We start from the raw sequence: 21,421 nt of genomic DNA, 5'->3' as shown, positions 1-21,421 counted from the left end.
CGCAGATCAGCTGCTAGTAAATAGTTTTCCATTAACAAAGAACGAATCGCATTAAATTTAAAGCAGAGAAGACTATAAAGTTAATTATAAACAGACCATAAAGTTACATCTAACAAGTGAAAGACGCTTTCATGTGCATGGGTGCAACTAGCGTGACACGAACGTCAAGGACAACTGCAGATTTTTATCACGACCAACCCTTTCACGAGTTACGAGACTTTCCTGCACGTCGTAACAAAAGAATATTTGACGTATAGCGAGTTAGAAGGATAATTAAATCTTCTCGGTTCATCACCACGTTTAACAATCACAAAGGATTCTGTTGAAAAAAAGAACCTGGCTACGAACCTGGCATCGTTTCATCCCCTCGGCCAGAGCGGCGTTATCGAGGGGCAATTTTCAAAAACCTGTGCGCTGAGCCGGTGCACCACACGAGTAGGTATAGTATTTTTAACTCGGTCGAACGCGAGCAAGGGAGATGAAACAGAGAAAGAAAGATTTAAGGGTCTTAGAGCATCTAGTCAGTGGTTCTCTACGTAAACGACGTTTACTAGCACAAACTGAGCCACGTGACAAATATTTCCCTCTTTCCAAGTGCACTCGCGTATTGCCTCTAACGGGGTACGCAATTTAGCGTGCAGCGCCAAGAGCGGGAAGGCGATAAAAAATGAAACTGAGAAAGAAGAAAAGAGCAAACAGACCTCTACGAGAACAAGCAATCTTCTGACTGCGGTATACGTCGTTAGAGTGATCTACTAGAATGAAAAAATCGTCTGGTCGGTAGAAACGAGGGCGAAATAATTATCCAGTAAAATTGTACTATTAAATCGCAATTCAAAACGGGAATGTTTTCAGCTAATATTTGTATCAAATATCTTTCAATATCAGTGGAAATGAAACAGAATTTCGTCCCATAAACCATCTCGTGTCAAATCATCTTGACAAATTTCACGGCAAGTGGATCGAGATACCTTTAAATGTTGTGAGAGCCACTGATTTCTCGGGTGCTTCGGGGTTAAAGACCGGGTGCAGGTCTTACGTGTGCTTCGCGACTTCAATTTTCTCTCGTTGTCTTTCTCGGTGCCTCTCTCCCGTTTCCTTTCTCTTCCTTCGTTTACCGTCCCTCATCGTATCCTTCTCCGTTTTGAAACCTCTCTATATCCCTTCGTCTCTATGTTCCTCTCTGTCTAGCAAAAGACGATACGAAAGAGACAACCGATATCGACACTGACGAACACGAGACCGTTTTTCTTTTTTCACTTCGTTCTCTGTCGCGGTCCAAGATGTCTCTTTGGGAGATTCCTGCAGGAATACAAGGCTTATGCTAAGCTCGTACCCAACGAGGGATTCGTTTGCCGGCAAAAACGATTTACTCTATGTAATTCCACTGTAATTGAAACAAATATCTACGAGAATGCATGCTCTTATTCCGTCTGTTTGATTTTCGCACGTTTATTTTCATCTCGTTTTATTCATTCGAACGTGGCACTACAATATTATGCATATTACTCATTGTATTTATCGTGCTTCTTCTTTTGATTCTTCTTATCAAAAAGTTTGTATAAAAAATTAAATCAAAGGATAAAACGATGAGAACCTCGAAACCTATTCGATCTAGTCCTTTTTTAGCGGATAGGCACTTCCTGTTCGCGTTGAGCAACGCTGTTTAATGATAGTACTACAATTATTCGAGTGTTCCAGCTGTTGACAAATGCAGATGTTTTCGTCTTTTTTTTCTTTTCCGCCTGAGAATCCTTATCGGATTCCTGAGGAATTAGCTGTCGCAAGATGAGATCACATCATGCCGGACAAACGTACAATGCCCTTGACTCTTTTTTTCGTTCGATGTATATGTTTTACGTGGGAATAATATAAATTGGATGGCTTTAAGCTGATTTAATTTACTTCCTTTCGGCGAGAAAACATTTGCTCTTCTTACTTCAGTCCAGATTCTGTTTATAGTAGATTTCTTAGGGGATTCAAAGTAAGCTTGATCAATAAGCTTGCCTGTGCGATAGCATTTCATTTCTGGACCTCTGGTAATCCTTCGTAATACCTTCGCTAATTGAAGTAAATACCACACTGCGCACGAATTTGATACATATGTACATGTGCTTTCAAGCAAGTAATCTTATGTACCCATAAGCGTATACTCATATGGGTGAATATACGTACATAAGCTCATTTATGATGTAGGTTTCCGCCAATAAAGCATTATATCAGCAGGTTCATGAAGCATTCGTCAAGTTTGAAATAGCAGAATCATTCACATAGACATGCTGATTTCGGAATTAAAAATGTTCATACGTTTTAACGTTGACAATGAAAATTCACTATTTATTTAAAAGCTATTGATTTCAATAATTTTCATATCTTTATAATGGAACTCCGTAACACCAGCAAAACAACGAACGATTAACGAGAAAGTTACGACACGGTGTTTTAATACCTTTTATGTTGCTTATTCCTGAGGGATGCTAAATTATTTTAGCGAAACCAACAAAAATCGAGAGTACTTTTTTCGTACGAAAAGGGAGTAGCAGCTGCAACTTTGTACCCTCGGCTCGAAGAGATAGACGAGAGTTACAAAAGATGTTGGTGGGGTTCCAGTAGTCAGATACAGAACAGCCATAAAATTTATCGAGCTTTCGGGGTGGCGGGAGTTAAGCTGTCACTGCACGCGACTGCGCCGCCGAACGTCCGCTTTATGAAAACGATGATTTCTGGGGAAAGATTTCCCGAAGGGGCCGTGCAGGATAATTCGGTTCTAATTCAAGCGGACCGTTCGCGCCACTGAATCGATTTGCAATCACATTCAAATATCAAATAGAAGTATTCATTCGTCTACAAATTCTTCCATGTTCGTTCAATCGATATTTTCTTTTTTTTTTTTTTTTAAAGAAAGGTCTATTAAAGATTACAATAATTACGTATTGGATAAAAAATTGTGAAGCGTAAAACATTTCTGTTGATATACAAGTACTACTTTTTGAATATTCCAATGTCTATCTTGTTATTTGAATAGTCTTTTCAGTAAAAACGTATTCCGTTTTTGTATACATGGAATAGCAGTGAGAGCAATACAAGAATATGCAATCTGACTGTCAATTCGAGCAACTTCAAACCGATGGAAGTGTGTTGTTGAAAGTTATCGAAATGTTTTTATTAACTCTCTCCGGTTGCCAGCTGAATAGCACTTGACAAAGCGTATCTACCATTTTCTTCGTTGGAGAACTTCTCTTGGCAACCGATTTTTACTGTTCCGCCCGTTGAATGAACTAACAGAGTTTCAAGGGCCATAAGTTTTTATTATCCATCTACTCTACACATACTTATTTAGATTTAATTCATGCGTCACGTAAAATATTCCTGACCATGTAATTTCTCGGTATACTCACGATCAGATAGAAACACCACAATTAACATTTCCATCAGCGAGGAAGGTAGAATTAACAATTCCTGTTTCGTGATTGATAGAAATGAAACGAAACGAGACAAATTAAAGTTAGATATACCGTAATTAAGCAATCTAACCGTAGTCTAAGGCAAACAACGATAACGGTGAAAACGGTACGATACATCGTCGAAAGAAAATACAAACCCTAAATCTAAAATCTTTCTAGGAAATCCACTCTTCCTGTACCTAAGCGATACATCTTCCAGATTCCAGAAATTGTCTTATCAAGGGAGAACGCTCTAGAACCCATCTAAAACAGCATAAATCAAAACCATGACCTAGACGCGTAGGGCCTGTCGCCTAGACCGTCTACTCTACCGCTTGCTGGATGAACGATGGAAAGGAAAGAATAAAAGCGACGAAGGGCTCCTAAAATAATATCGTAAACCACGAACGACGGCACGTCTTGTCTACGCACGTACGCGCGCTTATGCGTGCTCGTACATATATTATGAACACGTTATAGGACGTGGAAGTCTATTTCGAACCGAAAGACATTCTGTATCCAGCCGCTCGCAACACGCTGGCTTTGATACAGCCACGATATATATGAGAGAACTGCATCCCCTTCAAACTTACCAGCGATCCTCAACCGTGTAAACAACTGGGGTAAGCAAACCTATATATCCACGAAGAAGGCAATTCGCGTTTAGAAAACGTTTTGTATTCGAAATTTGTTTTCCATTGTGCGACGGACGTGATTCGATTTCTGTCGAAGAGGTAAATTTCTTTGTATCAATTTGCATTGTACATTAAGCGGAATGTTTTATTCATAAACGCATTTGTCGACTACAGAGCATTGTGTAACGCGATAAGATGTTATGCAAACTAAACGCACAACAAGTTAATAATTGACAGGTTTAATTCAGGTGTCAGGACCATTGTAGTCAACTGCAGTCATTTTCATAAATTTATGCCTCGCTCGAGAAGCAAATTAATTCTACCTCTTGGAAGAAATTTATCTCTTGTTTGGCTAGTACGATGAATATATTTACGCTCGTATGAATAACATATTCTTCTATGTATCGTATCAAGCGAAATTATTACTCGTGTATCGTTAAAACGTCTTTCTTTCCCTTCCTTTGTGTAATTAATTTAAAGTTGGATTTAATACAATCAGAATCTATTCAAATTCGGTTCTTTCTAATCTTAAGACCACGAAGATTTCTATCTAACGAATCGAGACTCTCGTTTCGCCGAGTAATATTTCGCATATAGAAGACCTGCACCAGTCGTGTCATTTTTTGCGCTAAACAGGGTGACTATTCCCGTAGGTTGAGGACCACTGTAAATCGGTGTGCACATCTGGCCATGGCCGCCCTGGAAACGTGGGAGTTGAGAGTAAAGTATAAACTATGGGGTGCCACCCCATCTCGTAGCGGGCTACCTACCTCCTCTCGGCCACCATAGATGTAGGTAATATCATCGTCCATACGAGTTACCCACCATAATACGTACGTGTGCAAGCGCGTACACACGCGTACTTGCTATCAGCCGTACTTGTCGACTGGACCTAACGGAGTTTCGCGATGTGTATGTATACGTGTTAGTACGATGAGAACACGCTATTCGAGCCACGAGCGTACGAAATAGGGTGACCGAGGTATATACACGCATACACACGTTAGAACTAATACTAACACAGTTAGAAACTGGCGCAGATACGGCGCACTTTTGTTCAACACGGTTAGCTACACTTGCACGAAATAGAACGACTGATATGCGTGCATGTAACCACGATAGAGGGGGCAATACCGTATGTGTATGTACAACAGAGGGAAATGTGTATGAGTGTATGGGGGTGAAAGGGAAGGAGAGGGAGGGAGAGAGAGAGAGAGAGAGAAGTCGACGTTCGTACAAGAGAGCTCATATATTTAAAAGGGACACAGGGTCGCGTACCCCATGGAAGCCAGTTTCCATGGTGGTCCAGATCTCTCGTGGCAGCCAGAAATGCGCAAAGGGTTGCTAAAAGCCATTCACAGGACTAATGGCTAATGGGGTGTCCTTAACACGGTACCGAATCTACTGTGCCGCTTGCCACCCTCGACGAACCTTTGTATCTTTAAGAATAAATTCCACGTGTTACCTCAAGATCTTAAGAACTTCGTTCAATTGAAGCGCGTTTAATAAACGGTATAGGTAGAAATTATGGGACTACGTGAAATTTTTATTTTAACTAAGAAATCAAACGATAGAACTATCGATTTGCAATACATTGGATCGAGTTATAAATTCGCTCGCTTATCAGTAATATATGTATTTCGAAGAATGTTGTAAAAAGTGTTTTAAAGAATGAAAAGATACAGGAATTTGAGATTTGCGATAAAGGACGTATATTTTTGAAGAAAGGAGACGAGTAAATTACTTCTCGATTACACAGAATATGTAGAAATAATACGACTTGACTTTGCTTTTTGAGAAAGTTTGTGGGAACTTATATTATTCAACTTTAATTAGATAGATGATTGTGATGGAACTAATATAATGAAAATGATTATACTTTCTATATTAAGGAAACATCTCTTGTATCTTTACTGAAACTATAAAGAATTTTCTTTTATAGCGTTAAAATAAAATATCTTTCTCGTAAACAAATATACCGAAAACGCGTTGGTGAAAAATTCGACGCGAACAAATACGTGGAAAGCTAGACACATCAATCGCGAGAGAAGCAACAAAGGAGAAACGTGAAGTATCGCGAGGGGAAAACTGACAGTCGCGTCGAGAAAATAAAAGGGAATGCCAGAAACAGATAAACTGCAGGCACTAAAAGATCATGGCAGGATGTTACTTTGCGATAACTGTTCAGGATATTCGGTCGCTAATGACTTTCCATAAAAAGCAATTTGCGCTATGAGTAGAGGGGGAGTTGGAAAAAACAGTTTCGTTTCTTTTGCGTAATCTAATCTTGACTTTTCACTTTTTCTTTCATTCTCCCCTGCTTGTTACTTTGAATACTCTTGATAACGTTCGCATTATCTTACATTCTTTTATGTAGGACAATGCCTTTACTTTTATTAGAGTACTATAAAATTTTCCTTCTTATTAGCGTGTGAAAATATTTTAAATAAAGCGAAGAGGATACAGACCAGACAGTTGTTTTCTGCTAATCCTTCGCATTGAAAGGACACCGCTCTATCCTCAGAAGCAACTTCTAATATATTGTAGCTTTATTACGAATACTATATTTCTTTTTATGCATATAATTTTCCTCGATACATCGATAGATGTCAAATTTCTCCTTAGTTTAATCCTCTATTTTATTTCTCTATCTTAGCTGTTAAATACTTATCTCACACGGGAAGCACGGCGATTCGAAGACTAAAAAACACGAACTACATTCGTGCAAAGTGTCAAATTTTTTTTAATTCCCCTATTAGTTCGTCGTCCGTATTTTAAATGATATTTTATTATTATATCATGAAGCTGTAACGTATGCGACTACCATAAATCCCAAGGTAGCCATAAATATCGCTTAAGTTGTCTTAAGTGCACCCGAAACTTCGTAATTTAATATATTAGTTACGTCAACATATTACCATCTAACGTAGTACAAATCCAAGTTTATCGAGCAAAGTATATATCGACGTTAAACTAACCAATTCAAGTTAATTAACTAAAAAACTCTCTACTACCAAAATGTTACTTATCCTCGTAATTAATTAAAGCAATCGTAAAGCTCAACAATCTTGATCCACGGACATCGTTGGAAAATTAAACGCGTGGAGGCTGTTGCAAGTACAGCCAATCGATACTTTGCAAAGTTTCCGCTTGAAACAAGGGAACTTACCAAGTTGTGATTGATGCGTCGGCGTCGGAGCGGGCCTAACCTTGTCTGGAGGACATCTCCTGGTGGCGGCTACGGTGGCAGGTAAGGGTATACTCGTCGTTCCAGCGCCGGGTCCGCCACCTGCACCACCCACTGCCGACTGCTTATTGTACGGAGACGGCAATCTGGAACAAAGAGATCAATTTAGAAAGCATCGTCCCAATGGGGTCGTTACTGTGATTCAGACTGAAATCGTTTCTGGTCCCAAACGATGGTCGTATCTGCCTGTTACTTTGTAGGTAGCTAGTTTCCTAACATTCCTTCTTTCATCATATACCTAATTCCGTTCTTGTATTTGATTTGCATCGAAATGACAAACGCACCATGTCGCGAAATTATTTACGCTTGCACGTCAGTAGGATTATTATTGACGTATCTCCGAAAGGAATTTAAAAGATTAAGACTTTTAACTCGGAAGATTCTCGGGATAAAATTACATCAGAAATTACAAAACCTTCAAATTTTTCAACGTTAAATGGGTGGAGATTCAACTATTTAACGTAAGTGTTTAATATTAGACCAGATTCGTTCTCATAGTTGTAATTGGAAAAATTAGTACTTAAAGCACTCGTGATCTTTTCTCATCATACTCTACAAATTACATCCTTCTGCGTTAAAGAGATTGTCTCCTATTTCTGGCTACTTTGTATCTTTTGACATTTCAAGTTTGACGATTATGAAGCAGCATCCATTCAACGTTGACGATAGGCAAGCGACTACCGACGATGCTTCATCACGTTCATGGTCACGACTGTTGACCGTGCAATTATTGTTCCACGGATCTGGTCGAAACTGCCTTTCTTAGAACTGTTTGTTTTCCAAAGGCCAGAGGCTGTACTTAAGCTTTTCAAGCAGGCCGACGAATCGCATCAAAAGCTGTAAAGCATTACGGCAGCGACGCGTAACGCGACGATGAAATTTCACGCCGTCGCGTCGACTCGTCGAAACGGAAGTACAGATAACCATCCGGTAATTATGCCACTTAATTACACTCTCTCTGCTCACCGAGGTAATCTCGACTGCATCGCGTCACTCGGCTAGCAAGGGAATAATACTCGCATGTGTTCAGACACGGCACGTGCGCCGCGTGAACGGAAAATCAGGCCGAACGATTAGAACAGAGCTCGTTGGAACGCCGACGGAAATTCTTCATCGGTGTAGCTTTGGTATAAACGTGCAACCGGATCGCATACCGAAATCATGTGCTCTCAAGTTGGAAAAAGCAAGATTAAAGAAAGAAAGAAACGGAGGGGCAACGAGAGGGAGAAGAAAGAGAGCGAAGCCAGGGGAAAAAGGAAGGAAACTCGACGAGGGCGTTAACGTGGCCCAAAGAAAACGCTGGTAAACGAAAACACGAAGAGGGAGAGTCTCGTTGGTGGTCGTTTCGCGTTCGTAGCATACGGCGTTCCCTTCGACGGAATACTTTTTTCTCCTCGAAGCATCGTTGTACTTTCCTTTTCGTTCTGGTGTAGGGTGCCGTGAAATCGGTCTGCAGAACTTCTTTGAATCAGCAACCCGGTGACGAGAGGGTGATACAAATTTTAATAAGCGAGGTATCTCGAATAGTAATGCGGAAAAAATCATTTTCACCTTTTCAAATGCCGCCGCATCCGCCCCGTTAGTTCGTCACGCATAATTTTGTAGCTTTTATCGCGAGAACAATTAACATCTGCATTTCAAAGGAATATATCGGAATTTTCATAGGGTACTAACGAATACTTAACGAATACTGTGTTCCAATGTTTTCGTTAATTGTTACACGCAGCAGCGTATATACTGCGTATTTAACGGGACACAAATACGTTTGCAAATGGGCTAGAAATTATTTATCGAGTGAAAGAACACAACGAAGAATAGATGCTCCTGTGGGAATAAAATAAGAGGAAAACATCGGCGAAAAGGAAAGGGAAGACGCCGGAGGCAAAACCCATGAGACACACAGCGTTCGCGAAACTAACTAAGAAGTAACTCGTGGAAACGTAAAATGTATGGTTTGTCTGCAGCAAGTTAACAACACTGGGTGCATCGGTCGTGGTCGCGTCATCGGTGAACGGTAAATATTTGGTTAAAACGATGACGTCGGCACGTAGGTACTCAAAGAAGCCCCGGCTTTTTCCCAATTCTCCTACACGCGCCATTATTCAGCCAGATTTCTTATTCCCTTTGTTGATGAATCAACCAATAAAAGCGCCGCTTTCTTGGAAACCAGGACTAAAAGAATTCGTTTGTTCTCGTTTTGGAATGTTTTCATTGAAATGTCAGCGAATACGTGGAATCTATCTGCTCTCTCTCGAGGGAAAACTAAATTTGACGAACATAGACGTAGATGTTCGTTAAATTAAAATAAAAATCAATTGAAATTTATTCTATTACGGAAATATTACACCTGCGTGCATATAAAATTTTGCGAACGTCCAATGAATAGCGTAGCATACCATACCAACTAACAAAGGACAGTATTTCACAAGTTAAAATTGTAATTTATAATCTTGCTCAACGACGATGATAATTAATTCTCGAATAATTTTTACGGTATCGTAGACGTGCTGTTTCAGAAACCAGCCCTTGATGCGTTCATCTTTTTAACGAAATATCTATTTCAGCTCACGCTACTTGGACAAGCATTGATTAATATACATGATATGCGTATGAACGCGTTGTTAAGCCTCTATTTTACAGGATATACGTAAGTTGCGATTATTTTCAAGCCTCGGGATAAATTGTCCCAACAAGACGCGTTAATCGCCGACCTCCTTTTACGACTAAATTAAAAATTTGAAATGGCACGGTTATGCCCGTATTATAATGCATAAAGGATGGCCAGATGTTTATTGGAACTGTATTTGTACTGATAAGCGAGATACATCCTGGACGTTCCATCGGGATATACGAGGATACGAGAGCCGTGTCGACTGGACGATATTGCTCGTAAGAATCCATACAGAACCGGTTATTCTCTTTAAAAACGAATCATCTACCCACACGTTCGAAACTGCACTGAGATAACGTAGATATAAATACGAGCACCGTGGATCGTTGATTTAGCTTTTAATATTAAATTAAATACTTCTATTCAGTTTCTATTTAGTTAACACGAGAAAACGCGAACAAATGAAATGGTAGGAAAACGAGCAAATACGACTACCACACGCATACTTCGTTTTAAACTATATCATTTTTATCGTTTATTTTCATCTGCTTGTACGCAATACACTTTTCTCTTTTCATGGTATGTTCGGAAAAGGTAAGACATAAGGCTACCATTTCTCGACAGTGTTTAAAGTACTTACTCCTATATTTAACTTAATGGAGTTCACCTCTACACAAGGAAAGAATAATTACATCTTCCATACGCCGACAAATTTCTTAAAGGAAATTTGTCTTCCATAGTATTTATAGCGTATATATATATATATGCTTAATTATATATTATGTAGATTAAATTTTTCAAGTTTCTCTACAGTATCGTAATTGCTATTTAAACGGTAAGTTCAACATCGCAGTAAATCCGGACATTGGTCGGACATAATACATCTCTAACTTTTACTACGACACTTTCTTATCTATATGGATATTTATTCGGCTCAATACCGGATGTATCCATTACCACCTAATGACAAAATCCGCGTTCGCTTAATTGCCAACCCAATAGAAGAATACTAGCGCACCTATAACGACGACGGTAGTCTTGACGATTAGCATTAAAGCAATCAGCGTGGATAGCGTAAGGAACTAGCTAAAAAATAATTCGTAACCTGTTTTACGCGAAAGCGAAAGTATTCCGACGCCACAGATAAAAAATGTAAAATTGGTCAAGCAGTCGGCGTTAACGTTTCACGGGTCTTCAGTGTCCGCTTTTTTCGTTTCACCGTAATACTTCGCTGTATCGATATCGCTGATGATATCTATCCAAACGAAATATTCTATGAATTCAGTAGTCGGCCGATACATCACGAGCTCGAGCAAATATCGACGGAAGAATGGTTTTCAAATCATTCGTATTCTGTGAAAGAGAAACGACGCGGCGGTCCATCGAGATTTACGGGCTTTTCTCTGCCGTAGATTCGTTGGGCGCAACAGCGTGTGAGATTTGTAGCGTGATATATCGGCGGTAGAAGGTCGACTGATCAAAAAAAATTGAAATCCTTTCCGCGAGCTGGGCCTGCGATGGTAGGGACGCTGGATCCGCGTCAAACGAAAGAAAAAAGCGTTTCAATCTTACAAAGAAGGCCGGGATAGAGCGTTTCGCGAATATTTACGAGGGTAATATCAGGAATTAATGTCCCCGGCTGGTGTTGCGAACGGCAGCGCCATTGCTCTCACGTTTTGCAATTTCTGCCGACTTGTCTGCAACCGGCCGACATATTAATATGGCAAGATATGACGTGCCTCGGCTGTAAACATCATCTTTACGATGTCTTTGTTCCTCGTTTGTAAGCAAACGACGTTTCTTCCAATAGCGGTATGTCATCGAAAATATTATTAAACTCGGAGCATCGAGGATCAGGCACTAAGGGCGTAAAACTTCTAAGCTTGCGCTTAGCGAAATACACCCTTGCGCGGATACCGGCAAGTGTCGCGAACCTAACGAGATAGGACGGTATTTGAAAACTTTAAGCGGCTTAAACCGAGTTCGACGGTCAAATACGACAACTATAGACACTTGATTGGAAGCTCGATTGCGACTCTCTACGACATTAATCGCTCGCTAATTGACATTTCTATTCAGATGTATAATATATAGAACGATAGGAAAAGAGTTCTTAACTTCAAAGGTGGATCGCTACTTCGGATAAAAGAAAACGTCGTATTGAATATCAGTTGAAAAATTAATGCTTGTGCGGTTACGAATAGACCGTACATTGTCGTGAGAAATTTGAAAGTGGAAAAATGCGCAGAATGGAAACAATTTGCAAAATGGCGCAAGATATCCAGAGTATGGTAGTCTTTATTGATATTTAGCGAGAAAAGCAATTTTCTAACCAGGTTTCATTTTCTCGGTTATATTCGTAAAAATGTGGATTTCCATAAAATCCCGTAGTCTATTTATAAATAATACACTTATTTCTGATCCGTAAATTTAAAAACGTGCAGAAAAAATTTGTCATGAAATTTACAGTTACGCTATTTGCCGCGATTTCACGCTCAACTCACGTCGTCACGTGATACACGAAACAACGGCGATAAGTCGTCATATGCCGAAATAAAATCTGTTAATTAGCAAACATGTTATCGACTCGATACGCTGCTCTTTTAGTTCTACAAGTTGTTAACGCGACTGGTCGATCACGTTTCAAGAATTTCATATGCAACCCGCGTGAACGGGCACGCACACAAACGATGCTTGTGTTTCGTGCAGTCGCACGATATTGACACGTCGCGGAGACAATTAATGCAGACACAGGCATGTAGATACGTATGCACCCGTATACGTAGCTACGGACAAAGAGGAAGGGGGTTCCGTTAATTACTCAAGCTTCTGGCTTCCATATCCGATGGGAGACCCTCGAGGATCGATATCCGATTTCTCATCCCTGCTACTTCAAGCGTCAAGCACGCACTTCCGAAAAGTGATAGGATTCTTGGAAAATGTAACGAGATTCTTATCTCCGATACCATGCACACGTATTGAAGCGACGTACATATGCTACGCGATACGCGTATGACGAAACGCATGCACGATACGTTTACAAACTACACGTGCGACTCAAGTTGATTAATTACAACGTATCGTTAAGACGAATATTTTCACATCGTCCTGATGAACTCCGAGTTTACATTTAAAATGGAGTGTCCTATGCCTTTCACGCTATTAACCCATAACTCGTTTATACGATTAAACATTTAACCGCTGGAATTTCCTCCTTCGAATGATACTCAACATCTCTCTGACTATCCATAGAGATTTTCCACATCGATAATATATCGACTAGATCTAATATCTCTTACGAAACACGTAATACCACGGTAGATAATAGCTGCTTAAAAAGCGAGCTTCTAAATTCCCTATTCAAACGAAAAATACTTCACCTCGGAGCTGTGTTTGTCGACGGGGAAAAATCAGGAAGAATACTGCCTTCGCCAGCGAGCTGTTTTCAGCGCTCTCGTGGCGCGGCATACGTAACGTCGATCGTCCATAAAAAATCGAGATCGTTAACGAGTTAACGGCGATAAATAACAGAGTTGGACGGTGGAGCAGCGCGTAAAATTACGGTTTTACCTGAACGAGACGAGTAGTCTGGAGACTGGAGAGGCGTAGCTGCGAGGTGAGTTCGTGAAAGCGCGAACGACGCAGGTACCCCACCTCGGAGCCCGATCGTGTCTTCGTGGCCAGATCTAATTGGTCGGTGGATTTGAAAAATCGGCGCGGATCGAGCCCGCTAGTTTCGAAGCAATTAGAAGGAATGTCGCCGGGTGCCGTGGCGTCGATAGGCATCTGGCGCAGCTTTTATCTGCCCGAGAGTCCAACCTAACCCCGGTGTTCTGCGCTTAGGCAAAAGTGCCGTTAGAAACTCTCCTCTCCTATGTGCTTAACTATATCGGACTATGGCGCGCCATTTACGTAGATAGTTCTACACCTAGCGCAGATAACCGTAGCCAGAGGTCGGTCAACCGATGTCACGGACCGATTCTACTAATTGCCATACTTTCCACCGCGTCTTCCTTCCTCGTTTTGTATTTTGCCCCCCCCCCCCCTCTCAATCGCGCCGCCGACTTTCATATTTTTCTGTACAAAGTCGCGCATGGAATTTGTATCTTGTTGGAAGTTTGTCATAAGCAGACTCTTAATGCGACACGAAAAACGCTACGCGATAGTCGACGTGGCTCACCGAAAATAAGCGAACGAGCAGATGTACGTGTTGATCGCGTAAGTAGAGAAGACGAAGAAGAATGAGAATGAACAGAAGTTGGATTTTAATTTTAAGGAATCTGAAAATTAAGAAGAACCGACGATCGCATGGAAGGTCGGTAGACGTTCGTTCCCGAAGATAAATATTTTATGAAAAATAAAAAATCGATCCATTGCTTGTATGGTTAATTTATCTGGTGTTTGTTATATTTGATTCTTTTTTCTCTCTTTTTTTTTTTTTTGCAAAATTAGAACATAAATAACACTTGTTAATTACAGATTCAACCGGTTCGCGTGAAACCTGAACTGCATTTAGCGAAGTTTTTCTAATAATTAAGGTATCGTGTTGAACAGGATTTCTGGCTATATTTTCATATATGTATATGAAAGCCACTTCTATATTATTCGAGATTTTCGCATTTTAGGAACCAACATAAACGTATATTATAAATAAGCTCAATTCGTATTTAATATATTTAACGAGACTGAATAGTTCGCGTGAATGAATCTGGTAATTTATACACGGTATTAGGGGTAATTGCATGCTTAACCAGTTCTTTTGAGGACCAGTTTGCAACGACAGTGAAAGCACCACACAGAAAACCTCGTTGGAAGTTGCCACGATCTTTAGGCGGATGATTTTTCAACCGTATAGAAACGATAAGCCGTATACAAATGCAAATTGCGGCAACGTGCACAGAAATTTTACCTACCAAAACCAATCATTCTTGCTAGATATTGCTTGCAATAATATTTGCAATTTGTTAAGGAAATATAGCTGGAGTAAAAAAAATTCGAAAAGTATCACATTTATGCACCTATATTCAAAATTGATGATCATTGTTACGAGGCAATACAATTTGAAATGGTATATTTTAAAACGTGGAATATATAATCCAACGTTTCAGATATCGCTGCAACAGCATCTTTCAGAAGTACATATATGCACGCGCGTGTGCGTGTACTATGCTTCTGAAAGGTTAAACTAATAAAAAAGGTAAGCGCTTCTTCAAATAAAACGTCGGTAACATTTGTCTTACTCTAATTCGACTTGCTCTTAAAGAAAGGCAAATATACAATAAGTTAACGAAATAAGGCTTGTACGTCGTTGGACAGAAATTTGCATGAAAATGTAGCTAAACTGAATATCTCAACAGAAATATCTGCTTAAAATCCGAGGAAAGACTCTGATGTATTCACCGATATGGTAGAGGCAAAGGAGCATAAGATCGTTAAGTTTGAATAAAATTACCATATTAAATAAGCTGAAAATTAAGATGTAAATTATAGCGAAACATAATTGTCGAAAAATAAAAAAAGAACAAAAGATAAACGAGGTATACAACTATGATATATTTGGAAAAATAACAAACGCTTGATCATCCGTTGAAGTAATTCATCTGCAATTAAACGAACGTAAGAGAAACAGCATAACGTTGTGATATAAATCTGCGTCAAGTAGTAAGGTATATAAGAGAAGGTTCGCGTGACAAGCGTGTTACTCGAATGCTTCGCGTGAATAGCTAATTCATTCGTGGTATTAGGAAATGTTGTGTGTCATCGGTGGATACGAGCCAAATGTAAAGTTATTTTGAAATTAACTAGAGACGTCAATTTCGTATAAAGGATTGCACGTTTACACATTTGCGAAGAAGATCGGTTTAAGTGCAACGACCTGATAAGTGGAGATTACGCGGAAACCGTTCAGTTTTATCTAAAATAATAAATTTTGTTGTTATTAGGAAGCACATGGCATCGATAATAAGATCGAGCTACCGTACAATAAAAAAATAACGCACGCGGCCATCATCGTTAATTATGGATCGTTAATTAAAAAGATTAGCCACCAAAGTTATCGATCAAAGAGATATAGTAAAAATCGTTGGCTCTACGAATTTTGCCGACGCGTTAAAACACATATCGTACGTATGAAAATATGAATAATTTTAACCGCGTTTTTTAGTTTCTTTGGCAAGTCAGATACACAAAATTCGACAGGTGTGCGCAGTCTTTCGTGACTGGCTGCATAGCGAAATCGCATAGAACGAGGTAAAAGTATAAATGGGTTCCGATGCACGCCAGACACTCGCGTTTAAGACTTCCACGTATCAAGAGCGTGCATCTCAGGATCCCGATGATTTACGCGAAAAAGCCTCGATAATTAATTCGAAGTGGAATAATTACTCTTCGCGAGGAGGCTATAAGGCCGATTCTCGAGTGGTTGAAAGGAGCACGAGGAGAAAGTACGTTAAGTCGAAGGAGCCGTTGCACGTTGTTCCAGAGCACGAGATAAATTTAGATAATCTCGAGAAAAAGGACGGTGTTCTACCAGGAAGGCCGACGCACTATTCCACGCGGACGATATTATTATCACAAGCGTCCAGAGCACCGCTTATTATTCCCCACGTTGAGAAACGCAAGGACGCGGGACAAGCGTTTATTACACGCGGGTGTATTCAGCCTTCCGATGACTAACGTCGCTTAATATACATCGCCATTTGGCAAAAGAAAACTGCCTTCTGATCGAGCAATATTTTTCCTTTCGGAATATTTTTTTAGGTATTAAAAGGTCGCGTAAATTGAACAGAACTCGCGAGCAATATCGAGTTAACGAAATCCAGCTGAGACCTTTTCCAAGAATCGCTTCCACTCGAATAAAAACAATCATCGATTGCCTATAATCATCGAACTCATAAATATTGTTTCGTCTTACGAAAATAATCGAGTTCAAGAAACTCTACGCGATCTATAACGTGAAATCGCGAACGAAAAAATCTCTACGAGAATTAATTACAAGCTTGTTACGTTCTTACCTAATAACGAAAGCGAAACAAACCCACGTATTTAGTGTTTATATTTTCGTTTTCTTGACCAAAACAAATATGAATTTCTATAAAAATCCACAGTCATAAACGTAACAACAAGTCGGTCCAGTTAAGCAAGAATATATCGGTACTGTTAGATGTAATTTCGATCTATTTATAAAACTCGTTACAAAAAGCATTAATTTTCATCAGAAAGACATCGCGTCCACGATCTTGCGTTGCGCACTGTAATTTTCTCGTGACTGTCGACCGACTCACGTGATATTACCGCCTTTTCATCATAGCGAAGATAATTTTGAAGAAACATTAAAGTAACATCGATAAGTGAATATCGTTGGAAAAAATTGCCGGTCGTACGCGTTTCACGTGTAACAGGATGCAAAGGCTTTGATTTAAGGAACGGCAAATACCTAAGTGAACCAGGGAACAAAAAGGTTGGTCGGCCGCGAGTTCTCAGGGCACGGCCGGATCTTCGCTTCGAAACGATCGAACGCCGCTCTTTGTTCGCGACAAGAGACCGTCGAAAGGTTACACTTAATTATGACATTCGGGGAGGCACGTTTTGCCAGCGGGAAGTGACTTTCCCTCGAGTGTTTGTATTACGAAGAATACGTTCGAGTAACAGAGAAGTTCGAGTAACAGTTTCATCGCGTGTACACTTACGATATATACTTTTGGCAAAGTAATCGACAAATATACACGGAATTTGTAAAATATTACAAATCCATTAAAAATATTTGGTGATCTTGTTCGTCGATGTTACTTGATAGATTACCTTGTTCTTATAAACTTTCATTTAACATCCCTACTATATCGAAACGTATTAAGATCGATACTATTTTAACAATAGTCACAGATTTGATTAAAACTTTCTGTCAATGATACGAGTGGTTTGTAACGAATAAAACTTTCTCATTATTAATCGATTACTTGAATCGATTGGAATCCTAATTAAATTTGTGTAATACAATTGTACGGATAATTAGATATAAAGGTAAGAAGTCAGAGGGTCTAAAGGATCGTTCAATCTCTTCGCGTTGACCAAAATAATCGAGTTCTTTTGTTCGATGAACTTCGTTCGACATATTCAAATGTTGCTTAACGCGAGGACCATGCGTTTTAATTACAAACTCTCCATCTGCCCTTCTAACGAGTCGTGTCAAATCAGCGAAATAGAGTTGGCGGCGTTTTCCGAACATCGCGTACCGATGGGCTTTCGTTGAAAAGCAGGAAATTCAAAGGCGAAACGATACAGAGGCAACGATGACATCGCATTGAGCACCGCGTAATCGTCGGATCGATCTTTTGACGTCGAACTACGCACTTTAACGAGGCGATCGCTAACAGGAGCGAGAACGTACTCGAGAATCTATTTCTGCGGCCATTCACATCGAAAACATGGACTCACGCTCGTCTCTCGAATGTCTTTGAACTCGTTCGCTAAATAAAGAGAATTTCAGCTAACAAACGAAGGGAAAGGGAGACGACGACGACGACGACGACGACGACAACGACGAAACGAAGGGAGAGGAACGATGGGCCCCGCGTGAAATAATCGCACGAGTCGCGAATAATAAATCAAACGGGTCGACTTACAGGCGTAGTCGGTGAAAAAGGAGAGACGAAAGGGCAAGGAAAAAGGAAATACTCGAGAAAGAAAGAGAAAGTATCTCTTCGGTATCGCGACCCGTGCTATGCCACGTGCTTCGCGAATAACCGACCCATGCTCAGCTTCTTTTTTTTGTTTTCTTCACCCTTTTTTCCCTGTTCCACTAGTTTCTTCCGTTTCTTGTTTCCTTTAATACGCCACGATACACTTTATTCTCTCCTACTTTTTTCGTTAGATGATTAATCTTTCGGTCGAACGTTCCTTCCGTTTCATAAATCTTGCGAGAACGTTCGTTCGGCAGTCGGTAGATACCGGCAGCTTTGTCGCGAATCGATATTCCTCTGTCATAAAGCGCAGCTACGTATACGAGACAAACGATGCGATGCGATTGTAATTACCGCGATACGATTTATTGATACTTACGTCGACGTTTCTCATTTTATCAGCATTAAATTTCCGTCAGTCCTTTAAATTCTTCCTATTTTACATACGGCTCGTTCAATGACCGACTATATACAAACTTATTATCATCTCACTGTCCGAAACAGACATATATATCCTTCGCGATCAGACTCGTTTGTTAAAATACCATCGATCGTATTTTGATCGATCGTTGTCTGATATTTGTATACTTGTATTTTAATTCTAGCTTTTTAATCACCTATTTAACTAAAAATGGCGCACTACCGTTCCGCAAGAACCGTTTGATTCGCATCTGTTTGACACATCGCAACGAGCACAAAGCAACGGAACACTTGGTCGAGCTGTACGGGCGCAAAAATATCGAGGTTGCAAGGCGAAACACGAATTTTGTACGCGAGCATTGTATCGGTGTTATCACGTCCGCGGGTACGCGACGAAGGTCGTGTTACAAAATATGAAACTCCATTGATTCCGGGGAGGACACATGAACCAGAACAAAGGCAGCCATTTAATAGGAACTTGATGCATTTGAATTGCACAGAAATCGAGTTGCTTCGCGTGGAGCGAAGTTTATTCGAAAGGCGTCGTGCCAACAGACCGGTTCTCCCACGGAACAGCCAGGACTTCGTTTACGACAGAATTTCGCAAAACCGATTTTTTAGCTCCATTGTGTGATACACCGTCGGAGCATTGGCTCGACGAGTTAGCTTCATCTGGCGAAAAATAACATAAATACGACGTTTGTCTATGCCTTTCGCTCTTTAAAAGGAAACTTTGGTTTTCGTCGATCGAATGCCAGGTGCGTAGAATTCGAGGGTCGTGGGATTCGTGGTCCCTAAAAATTATTAGGGTCTCCCCAACTCGTCCCTTCTAATACCGCCTAAGCTTTTTTTCACCCCCGAATTCGGTTCGTGTCAGAATCGTCTTTCTAAGCTGCTATAACGTTAACGTTTTGATCGAACGTACAAGTTATAGCTATTTTTATTATTATTATTATCATCATCATCGTTACTATTATTGTTATTATTTTCGACGATATACTTTGGTTCAGATTTATGTCGATAAACATCGTTGCAACCAATTCTTTGTTAAACAAGATTTTTCTAGGTAGGTATAATAATGATCGAAACAATTTCGACATAACGTTATTGTTCGTATCGCGTGTATTATACGAGCACTACGAACACCAGAAGTAGCGCAAAAATGTTTCGAATAGATAACGGAACATTATCGTCGACGTACGATTTGTTATACACGCGACAGTAGTCGTCGTTTCACGCGTGTTACGAGACAGATATTTTTTTCGAAGAAGCGTAAGAATACGTAGTCGATTGATCGACGCAACTGAAAATATAGCGTTGCATCGAAAAGGATGTCGTTTGTAAAGCAAGAAATCAATTAAAGGATGAAATTAATTCTAGATTACGGTTCGTTCTACGTCGCTTCATTTCGCGCGGACATACTGTATGCGGAATATTCTTAATCCAAACTGGATTTTCACGTTTCAAGATTTGTTCGGTAATCGGATATCGATCGTCGGAGAATATTCAATGTCCTTCTATTAACGATGATTTGCAACGCGAATACTGGCAACGGACATTGGCGTCTATCGACAGAAAGATATTCTCTTTGCTAAGAAATAACAGTATGGAACTTTTTTTTTTGTCGCTCGTGTGAAACGCAGGTGATCTACAATTGAAAAGATGCCGTGACAGAATGTTCTCATCGAATCGCGTGTTCGCGTCGGAGGTTCTTGTACAGAAGGTGTCGAGGTGCGACCTGCAGTCAAGGCCTAACCGGTCTTCGGGGCCCCGTGGCGATGGCCACTCGGAACACGAGGCGGGGTATCTGGTTTTGAATTTTTCCTTTCTCAATATAGATCGTGACCGAGCATGTCTTATTCGTCTGTATCGCGTAATTATACACGCCGGGTGATTCTCATTTTTACAGTTCTTTCCGTTCGCTCTCCTCTAAGATCACTTAGCTCTACGAGAATGTTTCTCGATACTCGAAATTTTCGTCGCTACCGATTCGTATATTCTGTTACTCCAGTTACTCTGTTATCTGCTGTTACTCGAGCGAGAAATTACAGGCAATGCGAAGAATCGAATAAACCCGCGATTTGCGACTGGGTTGCAAGAATTTTTCAACCGTGCAATACCAGACTGTTTGATCAGAGACACTGACATTTTCTCCATTGGATGATCGAGTAAAAATCACGTATATTTTCGTCCGGTATGAACACTCTGTGTTGAAGCAAATACAAGGTATCTCGTGGGTGCGGCAGAATTTTAGTAATTAGTATACGCGTTGTGAGATAGAAAAGCTTGAAAATCATCGGTACAAACTATTTGACTTCCGACGAGTCCAGACAAATGGAATTCAAACAGAGTATTCTTTACGAGGAGCAGGTCGTTTTCCTTCTTGT

At 40.2% G+C, this 21,421-nt stretch overlaps 1 protein-coding gene across 6 annotated transcripts in view; it reads right to left on the bottom strand.

Annotated features, from left to right (window-relative positions):
* The window catches only part of Sick (sickie), a 191,133-nt gene that overhangs the window by 92,440 nt on the left and 77,272 nt on the right, over nucleotides 1-21,421 (bottom strand). For all 6 annotated transcript variants that reach the window (XM_071999844.1, XM_071999841.1, XM_071999842.1 and 3 more), the window contains one exon: nucleotides 7,248-7,411. In XM_071999844.1, the coding sequence (XP_071855945.1) occupies nucleotides 7,248-7,411 (164 nt within the window). The remainder of the gene's footprint in view (nucleotides 1-7,247; nucleotides 7,412-21,421) is intronic.

Source organism: Bombus fervidus, chromosome 3, assembly GCF_041682495.2.
Source record: "Bombus fervidus isolate BK054 chromosome 3, iyBomFerv1, whole genome shotgun sequence".
In the NCBI taxonomy this organism is placed as follows: Eukaryota; Metazoa; Arthropoda; class Insecta; order Hymenoptera; family Apidae; genus Bombus; species Bombus fervidus.
Note: the sequence above shows the minus strand (reverse complement) of the source record. Positions and strands in the feature narration are given on the sequence as shown.